Source organism: Pogoniulus pusillus, chromosome 19 (genome assembly GCF_015220805.1).
Source record: "Pogoniulus pusillus isolate bPogPus1 chromosome 19, bPogPus1.pri, whole genome shotgun sequence".
Classification (NCBI taxonomy): Eukaryota; Metazoa; Chordata; class Aves; order Piciformes; family Lybiidae; genus Pogoniulus; species Pogoniulus pusillus.
The window spans coordinates 22,350,944-22,365,193 of record NC_087282.1 but is presented as its reverse complement, the minus strand read 5'-3'; the positions used below and the strand labels follow the sequence as shown (position 1 = coordinate 22,365,193).

Below are 14,250 nucleotides of genomic sequence, written 5' to 3'. Positions count from 1 at the left end.
GCCCCAGCCTTCTGTAGAGGCTTTCCTAGCTGCAGTGACACATCTGCTCTGCACTCTTGGCCCAGAGGGCTTTGGGGACTGCCCACATACAGGTGCCAGCCAGTACCAGGGGAAGGGATTCTTACCTTCTCAGAGGGCCTATTCTGAGCTGCTAAGCAGGTACACAGGAGATTGTAACCAGGATAGTCCTGGCAGGAGAGCTTGGACATTTCCTCCTTGATCTTACAGGCTGTCCAGGGAGATAGTTGAGGCCTCATCCCTGGAGATACTCAAGGTGAGGCTTGACAGAGCTTTGGGCAACCTGATCGAGTTGAGGATGTCCCTCATTGCTGCAAAGGGAGTTGGACTAGATGACTTTTGGCAGACCCTTCCAACCCAGACCATTCTATGATTCTACAATTCTATGATCTTCAGCTTCTGCTTTGCATTTAAAGTTGTGCATGGAAATCCTCCATGGAAATACCTTATTACATGCCTGATGGAGAGATGCAGAGCTCCTTAATTGTATTACTTTTTAAGATAAAGATCAAAAGCAGATACATGGGAGATTGTGACTGTGAAGATTTCAATGTCGGTTACCATTTCAGCAGGCAAAGCCACAGCACTAGGAGCTGACTCTCAGCAGCGTTTCTGGAAGTTCAGATTCTCTTCCTCCACAAACTATTGTAACTGTAAAACAGCACCCTCCAGGGAAAGCTGAGCATCCCTGCTGAGCTGAGTTCCCTGGCCTGGAGAAGTCTCCAGCGCCATCAGAGTCTTCAGCTCTTTCCCAGTTCCACAGGAGAAGACTGTCAGGCCACAATGCCCTGTGGCATGGAGAAAATCTCAGTGAAATGCCTTCCTGTGGCTGAAGGAAGAAGCTCAGCCCTTGCTGATCACACTGTTTCAGCAACCACAGCACCCATCAGTGCTTGCAGCTGAGCCACTCTTGTCCAGACGCATCCCCCTGTTGCCAAAATGCCATCACCTTTCTCATCCTCTCCCCTGATCCCACCTCCCTGGGAAAAAAAAAATCCCCTCTGCAAACCAGCAGGGGTTAATGTTGTCAGCCATGACGTCAGGATCTCAATTTGTCCGGAGAGTCCCCCTCCCCATCCACAAACTCCCTTTCTCCTCCCTTCCTCTTGTGACTTTGCAATGAGCAGCAAAACTCCACAGGAGCTGCGGCAACAGCACTAGGGAGCCATCCAGCCCTCCCTCGGAGAGCAGCTCTTTCTGCAGACAGGGATTTATCTCTTTTCCACCCATGTATAGATATATCGATGTATTTACTGCCTTCTGTTTGTTTCTCCCTTTTTTAACCCTTTCAGAAACCCCCCAAACCTTCCAAGTGACGAGGCTGAGATTTCCCTAAAATAAAATAACTGCACAGTGGGGTTGGGCTTCCTCCCCTTCCCCCCCTTAGAAAATAAAGAGGGAAGGGGGAGCAAGTAGGTAAAATCCAGAACAAAATCTTATTGCTAGATAACTCACACCTCCTCCCTCACACGCACACACACACACACACACTCACACACACACACTCTCTCTCTCTCTTTCTCCTCCTCCTCTTCTCTGAAGGTGGGTAGCAGGAGCCATGCAACATCTGCAGAACCGGATGGCAAAAGAGCAGGAGGAAAAATAACCCAAGTGGAGTGCTCAGGAGACACTGAGTTAATTTTTTTTTTTCATTTTATTTTTTTTTCTTCATTTTTTCCCCCCCTTTTTCCTCTCCTCCTTCTGTGTACCTGTGAGATTTGATTTCACATTTTGCTGAGCCCGTTTTGGGGCATTTTGTTTTTCTTTCTCTTGGGATTTTCTCCATTGCTAGAGGATGTCTCTTGTTGAGAGGATGCTGAAAGGAAGAAGAAACGAATTCTTTGACTGGAATTGAAGGGAGGGGGGAAATTTTTCCCCCATATTTTTAGGTTTTTTTTTTTTTACATTATACTTTTTCTCTAGGAAATCATTAGCAGGGGAGAGGGTCGTTTTATTTTTCCCCTCTCCCCCCCCCCCCCCCTTTTTTTTTTTTTTTTTGGAGGGAGCTTTCAGAATATCCTCCATCCTTTTTTCCCCTCCCCTCCAAAGGTTTTTCTTCCTCCTTCGTCTTTGTGGAAATGTGGACATTTCAGGCAGACAGATTGAGTGGAATTGTCTCTGCTTTAGCAGCTCTTTGTCTCGCCTGCTGTGCGCAAAGGTAAGGATTGCGATCCCAGGCTGCAGGGACAGGGGGGCTGGTACAGAATTTGTTTGTTTTGTTTGGGGTTTTCTCCATCGATCTGTATGTGGGAAAGGGGAGGGAGTTCTTTCCCTAGTTGCTTCCTCTGCTGCCTGCTGTTGTTACTTCCCAGTCTGTGTCATTTTAAGGGGAGGAGGGATGCTCATACATGAGATGTGGAGCAGGTTATCTGCAGACCGAGCCCACCTCACAGCCCACTTGGAGTGCATTCGTGTCGGTGTCCCCCCCTTCCTCTCCCTTTCGTACGCGACTCCGAGGGAAAATGGCAAGCCGAAGCCTTTTACCGTGGAACATGGTGTCCACAGGAGCTGACGGAGTGCATGGCACCGAGCTGTGTGCATACGCACCCCGGCACAGGGCTGCCTTGGCCATGCCTGTGTCTGCACACACGCAGCCACACACAGCCGAGCGTGCTGTGCCTGTAGCAAAGCCCCGGCTCTGCAGTGCACGGCAGGCAATGCCTCTGTCTGTGCCTCCACGCAGATGGATGGCATTAACATCATCATCTGGGGATGGCATCCGTTCGGATGCATCTCTGCCGGTGCACATTCACCCGTGCTGCACACACATGTGTAGCACAACACACCTACAGAGCCTTGCAGGCTTCACCTGCTCTGCCTGTAGCCATGGAAATGTTTGCACTAAACACCCTGCATCCTCAGGCTGCAGCTATTCCTGGTATCCGCCTTGAGCACTCTGAGTGATCCAAGCAGCCAGAGGTGCAGGCACTCGCCCAGCCTGGAGAAGGTGTACAGAGCGCACCTGTTTGCTCCAACATAGGCATTTATGCACTGCCTTCACACACAGGAGTAGCGCTGCCTACTCCTCCTCGCCCTCCCTTCTCACATATGCAGGCAGGTGGGTTTGTACCTCCGTGCTGACAGCGTGCATGAATTCTACTTGGGGGGGGGAGCTGTGGCATTTCCTTGCTCAGCTGGGCACACTGAGCAGTGCGTTCCCAGCGCACACATGCAGGTCCCTGCACAGGCTTGCTGTCTATACAAAGATTTATGTTCCCATAGTTATAAACATGCACATGCGCAGATTAGTGCCCACTTCATCCACACCATTCATGCATGGTGCCACTCTGTATGGGCACATACACTGCCACCCTTAGAGCTGGTGCCCGAGCCAATGCATACAGAGCAATGCCCTCAGCAAAAGCCTTTGCTTACACAGATCCTGTTTATCCCTGCTTGCATTCAGGACTGATGTTCACCTGTAGTCTGCATGTGTATCAGTGCACACCTTGCAGACACAGCACTCTCCATGTGCACATGCCTTCAGCTACTCCCACACATCCCAGCCAGCAGCACGGGGCACACATATGTTGGTGTTTGCCTGCAAGTGTACGTGGATGTGCAAAGCACATGCAGGCACACAGAGAGTCAGAGACACAGCACTCCAAAATTCAGTTCACAGGCTGGCTGTATGTGCTCCCTCAGCGGATACAGACCCACATTGGCCAAGAATAGCACTTGCATGCAGCTGCTCACCCACAGCTGGGCAAATGCATAGCTTGCCTGTTCAGCAGGAGAGACGTGGCTTTTTGGATCAAAAGGGACAACTGGAAGCAAAAGACCTTGACCTTAATCATGGTGCCAGTTTATGCCCTCGTTTAGGCCAATTTGTAGCTAACGAGTCAGAAAGGGCCCCTATGGCCCTCTTCCCACTCTGTCCCTTTCTTCAGGGCCTGTGGCACATTGGTTACTGTCTCTGCCTGAAATGCCTTGCCTGTACTAAGGAGGTAAAATATTTCCTGAGTTTATGTCCTCTGTGAAGCTGAACAGAAGAGCTTAAATCCCTTAAGAAATACATAGTATCTATATTATAAATATGGAAATCTATGTACCTAGGAACAGCTGTCTAGAGATGAGCAAGTGCTGGAGCACACTGCTGGTCCCCAGTGAGCATATATATAAAAGCATGTTGCAAAACCTCATACACCTGTACAGAATTCCACAGGTGCAGGCAGACCTTGAAGCCTAGGCACAGTGTTGTGAAAATGTCTACCTGTGCACAGCTCTCTGGCCTTTTTACCAGGAGTAAAGCAAGGTAACCAAGTGGTGTACCCCTCTGAGGTGCGTGCTCAGTGACACAGCTCAGGCACTTCTCCTCTCAGCACAAGTGCTGAAAGGTTTGTCCATGCACCAGAACTGGGCCTGAGCACTGTCTCCCGTTTGCACGCTCCTGTTTGGCTCATAAATCCCTGTGCATCCACAGCCTTAGCGCACACCCAGACTCCCAAGTGGTCCCTTATGACTCCACCTACATCTGTACAGAGAGTCTGGGCACCTGGGAACCCAGTCCCCAGCACCCACAAATGCCTCTTCTTGTGGTCCTGTATAAGTTGTGTCCAGAACCCAGTGTCTTATCATAACCTGATGGGCCAAGATCTACACCCATAGTCATCTTGACATAGACTTGGATGTGGTCACACACATGGACACAGAGGTTTGTGCACACTTCACAGCTGTATCCTTAAGCTCCAGCATGTTCAGGTGTCTACATGTGTGTGTGTGTACAAGCAGGGGAGTCTGTACACCCTCTGCACAGTCAGGACAGCATGCCTATCTGTGTGTCTGGGGGCATGTGTGCAGACACACGGACATATCATTGCAAACCCCAGTGTCCAGTGAGGCACGGGGCTGGCTGGCAGAGGCAGTGCTATGGTACCGCTTTCCAGCTTGACTTGGATGGATGTAGGAGGTGGTGCTGACAGGGAGACATGATGTTGTGGGTGACTGCAAAGAGCAGCAGTTGTCACTGGTAGGGTCTCTATTCTCATGCAAAGCAGGGGATGAGGGTGGCACAGAGGCTGGGTATTCAGGCAGAAAGCCTATATACCCCGCAGGAATGAAGAGATTCAATATTTTTAGCTTCCTCTGCTTTCTGGTTTCCCATCTTCAGTTTTGCTTTGGCTTTTGGGCTTTTTTGAGAGGGAGCTCCTTTCTTGCTGAAATGGCTGGAGGAGCTGGATCAGTGTTAGGGAGGACATCTACCCTCTCTGTGTGCAAGTCAAAGGGTCAGGAGGGGGAGGTGGGCTCTGGCACACAGAGGGAAAGGTGGGCTCCCCTGCCCTAATTGTCCCTAGGTTTGTGTTGTTAAGAAGTCACAGTGATGTTGAGTGGCAGCAATGAATTTTTACATGCCAGAGATCAGCCATATGTTAAGGCCATAGGCCAAGAGGAGCACTGGTTTTTCCTTCAATGATGTGAAAAAATGCTTGGCTGTACTGAGAAGCAGAGGTTGCACTGCTGTGTGTGTGACAGTACAGGGCATCTGTTCCAGGGAATTTGTGTAGTGGGGACCTCAGTGAGTGACAGCTCTGTGCTGTGCAGTGTGAGACCAGGAGCAAGTACCCAGCGTGGGAAGGGGCAGGGGAGGGAGCCGTGCAAGAGAGAGGCTGCAGCTGCCCCTTCCATGGCTTCATGGAACAGAAAGGACAATTCCTAAATCTGTGTGTGAGAGCAGCTACCTATGGGCAGGGCACAGTGAGGTATCTTGAATGCGTGGGTCAGCGGCCAAGGAGGAAGCATGCATGGTGTGCAGTGCCTGCACTGAGGGCTGCAGCTGCCTGGTGGGACTGACAGAATACAGGCAGATGCCAAGCGGGAGCACAAGGGGATGGAGTTTGGGTTACTCAGCAGCTGGGACGAGCTGCAGAAGAGGAGACAAAATCCCTGCTGAGACTCTTACGCCACCTCCCAAGACAGCTTAGGACCCCTGGCATACCTGCGGGGCTTGTGTGCAGGTCAGGAGTTGAGTGCTGTGCCAGGAGCAGAAAGCATGAGGGAGAAAGGACTGGGGAGGCTCTACCCAGGGCTGGGGTGTCTGCAGTACACAGAGGCACTTTGGTGCTGTGCAGTGTGCGGAACGCTGCAGAACCGCTCCCTGGTCGGGGCCTCTGCTCACACTGCCAGTGGCACACGGGATGATGGAGAACTCTCTTATTTTGTCTTACAGCCCATCCACTGGGAATATTTCTGTGGTGAAAGAGATTGTGGACAAACTGCTGAAGGGCTACGATGTCCGCCTCAGGCCTGACTTTGGAGGTATGGTGACGACTGGTGGCGGGGAGCAGAGTATGGAGGCCATTGCGCATCTGTACTGCTGGCTTGGCCGCTTGCAGCTTGCACTGACCTTGCGAAGCACTCCCCTCTGACTTGTCCTACCCTTACCAGCCCTCAGTTCCTTTTTGTCTTCTCTCTCATGTTTCTTTCTCGCCTCCTGAACTCCCTCCTTCTCTCACTGGTTCCTCTCCTCCCTGCTGCCACCCATTGCTGCAGGTTGTCCATGGTGTGATGTATCTGGGAACATTTTGCTGGTACTTCTGGTGACACTCTCCTTTCCCTCTGCTCCAAACTTTCCTCCACCACAAGTCATCCCTCCTCCACTTCCCAGGGTCAGATATTTTAGCTCTTTTCCATACAGAGGGTAGCGGTGACCATCAGCAAGGCTGTTGCTTTGCCAGGCTGCTCCCTCGACAGCAATATGGGATAAAATATTCCCTGTGGAGCTGGTGGCCTGGCTGCTATTCAGTAGATACAAGGGTCTGCAATTCTTATGTCCTGTGATCAGAAAGGAGAATGAGAAGGGCTTTCTCTTGGTTGTCTGGGTGGTGATAAAATATGATGTAATCCTTGGGTACTGGTTAATTCCAGGGTACAGTTGAGGTCCATTTGTTGAAGTGAATCAGGTAATGGAGAACCAGAGCTGACTTCACAGGGAGGAGGATTTAGAGGACTTCTGGCTTCAGCCTGCCAAGCTTGGCTGTTTTCAGTCTTTTCTGGGCAATGGTATTTCCTCCTCATGAAGAGACATGTGGGACTGGAGGTTCTTCAGCCTTCAGGAGGACAAGAACCACATTGAGATATCCTTCTCCAGATAAATGCTGGGAAGAAAATTCATGCTTGTGCTCTCGAGGGGGAGAGATGCCAAAGGCAATTCCATGTTGCTACAAGCTGTGAGTTTTCTTCCAAAGCTCCCTGAAGCTAGGGGTAGAAGAATACCCCCAATGTTTTCACCATGTTTTGAAGCCACTCTGGTGTATTCCAGCTTCCCATGACCCTATGAACAAATCTGTCTCTTCCTGAAGCCTTAATTTTCCCTGCATCCTCTCACCTCCATTAACCTTCAGCAAAGCCTACCTTCTCTCCCCACGCACACCATCCTCATTGCCCTCAACACTGTGAGTGCTGCTGAAACCTCAGGGAGGGCTGTTGGGTGAGGCAGATGCTCGTCCCTCCATGGCTTTTAGGAGCAACTGGAAGTTCAATTTAGCTCAATGAGGAACTGCTTTGGAGGAGCTTGTAGTGCTGTCCTAGGAAAGAGAGGTTCCCTTTCTTTCCCCTTTGCTCTCCTGGATTTGATTTAAAGGCTCTGTCTAAAAGAGAAGAAATGTCCCCACTAGTTCACCAGTCCAAATCACAGGAATGCAGTCACACTTTACAAGGGGAAATGTTGCAGAGGATGTAATAAGTACAAGAAAATCATCTTGTAAAGCACTAAGATGATTCTGGTACAGTAAATCTGTGGGTGATCTGGCACCTCAGGGACACAGAGCAAAGAGGTGCAGCAAAGGTCCAACATCCCAGGTCCATTTCATAGTCTGTACACAGGCTGGGCTTGGCAGGCACTATCCTTCCTGACTGTAGAGTGGATGGGTTTGGGCAACCATTGTGTTTTATCTGATTTTACTCTGAATTCCCAAAGTGCAAACTGCATTTTCACTCACACGAGCAGAGAAGTAGGAAGGTGATGCTAACCTTCTTATCTGCAGTTACCTCACTGCTGCCTTTCATTCTTTCTTGTCCTTCCTTTTGCTCAGGAGTGCATAGGCCTGGCTGGTTGCACCAATGACCATGCCCTTGGTGCTCAGTGTGCAGAGATTCCCTCTTTCTCAGTGTGTGTGTCGTCCCCTGTCCCTAAGAATAAGCTAATTTGGACAAAACTGCCTCTGCAGCACTTACAGGTGAGGGAAGGGTGGGCTGAGAGATGAATCTGAAATCTGCCAACCACTAGGATTACAAACCCAGGGCTCTCTCTATGGGAAGACCAGTAAGGATGAGCTGTAAATGACCAAGACAGCATCTCAGAGGGGTGAGACATCCTGCTTGGAGCTGTGTGTCCCAGAGGAACAGCTTGGGACTGTCTTCAGAGCTGGCCCAGCAGTGAGAGAGGGGTTTGACTGGACAGGTAGCTAGCTACCTCCATGGAAAGTGGAGGAGAATGGAGCAAAGCAGTTACCAGTCATTTACCTGTGAGCCAGGAAGGCTGCTCTAGAGAGCACCTCTACAAGCCCTCTGCAGCTGAAGGATGAGGATACTGGGGGCAGTAAGGTCAGAGCAGCTGGTGCTGAGCACTCCAGAGATGAAGGCAGAGAAATGTCCTTCCCAGAGAGGTTCCCACATGAGAAATGCAGCCCACAAATGCAAAAACTAGGCTGGCTTCCCTTCCTTCTCTGCTCTTTCCCTGCTTACTGTCCCCATCTTCCTCCTACAGGAGTGTTGTTTCCTTCTTGCCATCCTGCCCCCAGACCAGTGCCTAGTGGCAGTCAGCCCTGCACTATCCTCACCTGCTCAGCCTTGTGGGCAGGGTACCAAATCCTTATCTTGGAAGGCCTCCTCCATGCACCCACAGTCGCTCCCCACAGAGCAGGAGGGAGCTGGGGACCTTTGGATGAGCCTGTTCCCGTGTGCTCCTTGGGCTCCTCGCCACGGCAAGGCAGATCTTGCACCTCACAAGCTTTCTAAGAGAGCCAGTGCTTCCACAGCACAGCAGCCCCAGGCTGCCCTCCTCGTTCCAGCACCTCCACCATCCCTGGGATGTGGCTCTTCAACAGCTCCAGATGTAACTCCTGGCTCCCCAGCCCTCCTTTTTTTTTTTGAGAGAGAGAAAGAGAACTCTGACTAATGCCAAAAGGAGGACAGGCCTGCTGGGGATTGCAGTTCACTTTTTAATTTTGAGATGCCTCGTTAGCTCTGGGCCAAGCTGAGTGGCTGAGAAGCATCAGCTCCTTGCTCTCCTCCCTTCTCCCCCACCCCCTTGGAAACCCATTAGGCCAATGAGCAGGTTGGCTCTCAGGGGTAGTGCTGTGGCACTGAGTATGACGTGAGGAGCTGGGCTGAATGAAGGGACACAGGGGAGAAGGGGGAAGTTGAGGCCACGTGGAGGTGATAGAAAAATCTGAGAGCAACTTCTCCAGAAAGCTGTCTGGGCTCAGTGGAGTGCTCTGAGGGGGGCAAGCACCAGGCGAGGCTAAGTTGAAGGGCCGGTGTTGAAAAGCCAGCAGGCACAGCAATGCCTGGGGCACAGGCAATAAAGCCTTCCAGCCTGGGGACCCCTGGACAGTCTCCTCTTGCTTCTCATCCACAGTCCCATCAAGCCTTAGTACAGCACACCACGCTGGAGAGATATGGGACAGTGGCAGGCTAGGACACGGAGGGACCACAAAGCCCACCTTTCAAGGGCTGGGCAAAGAGATGGCCTGGGACTGAAAGGACAGGGGCATCACTGCAAAGCAGGTCTAAGGGGTTTGGTCAGAACTGTGGTGGGCATCTGCAACAGTCTTGGAGGAGAGATTTGCAGGATAGGAGGAAGATACAGCCAGGTCTCTTGATCTGCTGAAGAGGGAGATCTGTCCTAGTACTGCAAGATCAGCAACGGTGCAGAGTGAGGTCTTTTGGCAGGGTATGCTGGGCAGCCTGCTCAGCTCTTGGGGAACAGGGGAGTACACCTCACAGGGAGACCAGATTGTGGGTGAATGTCATCCAGCTGGTCCTGGCCTGGGAGATGGAGACAGTGTTCAGTGGATATATTGCAAGCACAATAATTACACCACAGCAAGGCAGGCAGGATGCTGTTTAAGACTGGATGAGCAGGGGATGCTGCAGATCAGGTCTGGGAATCATTGCACAGCAGGTGTAAGGGAGAGAGGGAGGTTTCAGAGCGGCATCCTGGTTCTTTCAAGTGCTCTTAGGCACTCACTTTCAGAAGAATTAGTTCCATAGGAGAAAAATAGAAAGAAAAAAAGAGAAGATTGTATTGCCCCAGGGTAGAGAAGGCAATGAAGGAATGGCAGGAGGATCCCGGTGAGCTCAGTGACTCAGCTCCTCTCTCTTGGTGCAGCATTTCCAGCCCAAAACTTTACAAGAGTTTCAGGCATATGGCTCTGCTTCTCAGGAGTGGATAGGAAGAGGATCCTTCTATGATCTCCCAACATCATTTACAGATCTTATTAGCCAAAAGCAAAGTAAGAGCATTCTATGGTCCTTGCCCCCAGCCTACCTAGAGTGCAGGATTCCCGGGTGGCATGCACAGTGTCTGAAAATGCTTAGTGAAAAAGGAATGACTGGGAAATCCTCAGAATTACACAGTAAATCCCATGTTTTCGTGCCTGTGGATCCAGCCACCTTCCCTGCCCCACTTTTAAATTAAACTTCCCTAAGGGAATCAGCACTCGATGGATGCTCATCTGCCCTGCAGCATGGACCCAGCTCTTGTCACCCTTACCCAGTCTCACCTCCCTCCTTTCACACAACTCCTTCTGTTAGCTGCAGTAACTTGGCTTCCCTTGATCTCTCCCCTGCCTCTCCTGCCCTCAGTCCCTCTCTGCTCCATCACACTTGTACCTTTTGAGAGACCCAGCCTGCCCCTAGCCTTCTTCTTCAAAGGCTTCCTCTTCCAATTCAGTGGACGTGTGGATGAAATCTTCATCCCTTCCCTGCGTAACAGCATCGCTTGAAACCCAGAACTGTAAAAATAAGTGATTGCTGATGCATAAAGTGTTGCAGTAAAGCATCATCAGTAGTTCAGGGCTCTGAAACTGGGGAGGCTGGCAGGTTGGGTGGCTGCTCTGGCTGGCATGAATGCGGTAGCAAGCGAAGAGAGGGTCAAGCGCTGGCCCATCAGCCCTGTGTGGCTGGGAAACAGCTGCTCTTAGTAGTCCTGTACTGGAAGGAATGGGAATTTGTTTTTTTCCATAGCCAATGCTGGTAGCATTGCACATTGTTAAGGCTGCCTGACAGTCTCCCTGCATCCCACTGCATACAGGGTGCAGACACAGCAGTTGTGGTTTGCATGAGCAGCAAGCTTACTTGGGCTTTTAGAAGGGGAGGGAGATCTGGTAGGCAAAAGGATTCAGAAATCTCTGAGAATGAACTGAGGCATGATGTGCTGGGGTTTTTTTTTGCCTCTCCTAAATAATTGGAGGGTGAAGCTGGCAGCACCTCCAGCAAGGCTGCCCTAGGTGCATGTGTAGCAAGCAGGTGCCTGCTGGTGACCCAGTGGCACAATCCTTATGGCCATGCTGCATCACAGCACTCATGCTGCATCACAGTGCTGCTTCAGAAGGGCTGGGCTGTGAGGCTGGGAGTGGGGCAGCCTGGCAGGCAGACAAGTGATGGTCCTGAGCTGCCTGTCCTGGGGACAGTAGGAGCTGCACACCTGCCCCCTCCACTTCTGCAGCAAAAATATTTAAATCTTAGAGTATCACAGTCTCACAGTATCACCAAGGTTGGAAGAGACCTCACAGATCATCAAGTCCAACCCTTTACCACAGAGCTCAAGGCCAGACCATGGCACCAAGTGCCACGTCCAATCCTGCCTTGAACAGCTCCAGGGACGGCGACTCCACCACCTCCCCGGGCAGCCCATTCCAGTGTCCAATGACTCTCTCAGGGAAGAACTAAGTAGCCAGATTAAATTTCCCCTACCTTTCTGATGTGGCATTAAGGGCACACCTTTATGTCCTCATTCTGAAATGCCTTGAACCAATTCTTTTGCGTGCTTTGAAACCTAGCAGGAAGGCTCTCCAATTACCAGGGCCATCTCCTTCACTGTCCACAGGCAAAATTGGTCAAAGCTGGACACAGGGTTAACCTTCAACGATGCATTTCACAGACCCTTCCTACAGTTGGAAATATCACCCTCCCTTCCCTCAGGACAGAAAAGCAGCTCTGGAGTTGAAAGCAGAGGAGTGAATATGGATCGTGCTGGAGGAAGGAGTAATTTGAGGACGGAGAGGCAGGAGCTCTTTGGAGAAGTCTGCAAACTCCAGTGTCACCTGGGGCCAAAGAAAAGGTGGATATGCCAGCAGGGCTGCCTGTAGTCCCACTTTCAGTCCTGAAAAAAAACAAAGGTGTTATGAAAAGGATGTTCTTGGTCAATAAAACTGGCTGCAGCTGTGCAGCCCTCACTTCCTCCCCATTTATGTGACTTCTGGCTGCAGACCATGGGTCACATCCTCTCTAGGGCTAATCCAGAAGGAAGATGACAACCTCCTGCTGTTGTGTCTTACTTCATTAACTGAAGTGGCAGGAAATGAAAGGATCCAGTCCTTCTTGGGACATATGTGGATGTTAACACATTGCCACATGATGGGATTTCTATTTTTTTTGCTTTGCTCTTTTTATAGGAAATACATGCTGTGAAAAGGATTTTGATGCTGTAAAGTCAGACATTCAGGACTGCAGAAAAGTCAGAATTGGGGTTTCTCCCTAGATCTATATTTGGTCCCTTTGTGAGGGTGCATCAGTAGGCAAGGTACAGCAGTCGCTTCCTCCTGAACACCTCTACGGAGCACACCAGCAATGCCATTTATGCAGGGAGAGGATCTTTCTTACTCCCTTCATTCAGGATGGGGACAGACTGGGAGCATGACAGTGGGGACTAGTTGAGGTGGTCATGGCAGGTGATTAGGACTGGTTGGGCCAGATTGCCTGGAGGAGAGGAGGCTCAGGGGTGATCTTATTACTGTCTACAACTACCTGAAGGGACATTGTAGCCAGGTGGGGGGTGGCCTCTTCTCCCAGGCAACCAGCAATAGAACAAGGGGACACAGTCTCAAGTTGTGCCAGGGTAGGTATAGGCTGGATGTTAGGAGGAAGTTCTTCCCAGAGAGAGTGATTGGCATTGGAATGGGCTGCCCAGGGAGGTGGTGGAGGCACCGTCCCTGGAGGTGTTCAAGCAAAGCCTGGATGAGGCACTTAGTGCCATGGTCTGGTTGACTGGCTAGGGCTGGGTGCTAGGTTGGACTGGATGAGCTTGGAGGTCTCTTCCAACCTGCTTGATTCTATGATTCTATGATTAGATTGAGATGCATGGCTGATGCAGAACCTGGAACTGAACAGGCAAAGTCCATACTGGACTTGTTTTCCTTGACTGCTCTGTATTCAGGCCGGCCCGCAAACCATCATTAGTTGTTTTTATGGCTGCTGTCAGGCACACCAGTACAGCACAAGCACTTTCACACCTCTCCTTGAGGAGTCAAAGGCATCCCCTGCTGTCGGGGGCCCAGCCAAAACACCTGATTTTCCAGAATACTTGGCAGCATTGCAGTCGCCACACAGCGTATTTGAAGCACAGCACCTATTGATTTCAGCCACAGCTGTGAGTGTTCAGTCCCAGTGCCCCAAGAGAGGGACATGCAAAGTTCACAAAAATAGCAAGGAGCATGCAGGAACCCCTGTGACACATCCAGTCCTGGAGAACAGGACTCAGCTAAACAAACATCTTTCCTTTCCTGGAGGCCTTCCCCTCGCTCACTGCATGGCTTAGCAGCTTTTTCAGCACATCAGGCAGGGACCCCACTGTCAGCACTCTCCTCCAGTACATAATCCTGTGTCATCCTCAGAGCAAATCCATCCTCTGTCAAACAAGGGAAAGGAACGAACAAGGATCCTGTGGACTGTTTCATTAAGAACTGCCTCTGTAAAATCCATTCAGCAATAGTCATCCTTCCACCTAACTCTCATCCACTTTGTTTCCTCATGCCTTTTTTTTTCTCTCTGAATGCAATAATATAGTTTGATATTAGACCAGTCCCTTCCTCCAGTGAGACAGAGCTTGCAAGCTTCTTGCTGTATATTGCACACATTTGTGCATCCATCTGTGCCCCCACAAGATCCCTATCGCCCTCTTTCAGAATCAGGAAGCTCAGAGAGGGCAGTGGAGGGAGTTTTGGGGGGCATGGCAAAGACAGCAACGCAGATGAGTTGTCCTGAGCCTCAGGCCAGAGTCGAAGTGGACTT

The 14,250-nt window shown here is 50.8% G+C and overlaps 1 protein-coding gene across 2 annotated transcripts in view; it reads left to right on the top strand.

Moving 5' to 3' along the window:
• The first annotated feature begins 1,417 nt into the window (after positions 1-1,417).
• The window catches only part of LOC135184092 (gamma-aminobutyric acid receptor subunit beta-4), an 83,555-nt gene continuing 70,722 nt past the window's right edge, over positions 1,418-14,250 (top strand). For both annotated transcript variants that reach the window (XM_064159607.1, XM_064159606.1), the window contains exons 1-2: positions 1,418-2,176; positions 6,185-6,273. In XM_064159607.1, coding sequence (XP_064015677.1) covers positions 2,097-2,176; positions 6,185-6,273 — 169 coding nt within the window. In that variant the 5' untranslated portion in view covers positions 1,418-2,096. The remainder of the gene's footprint in view (positions 2,177-6,184; positions 6,274-14,250) is intronic.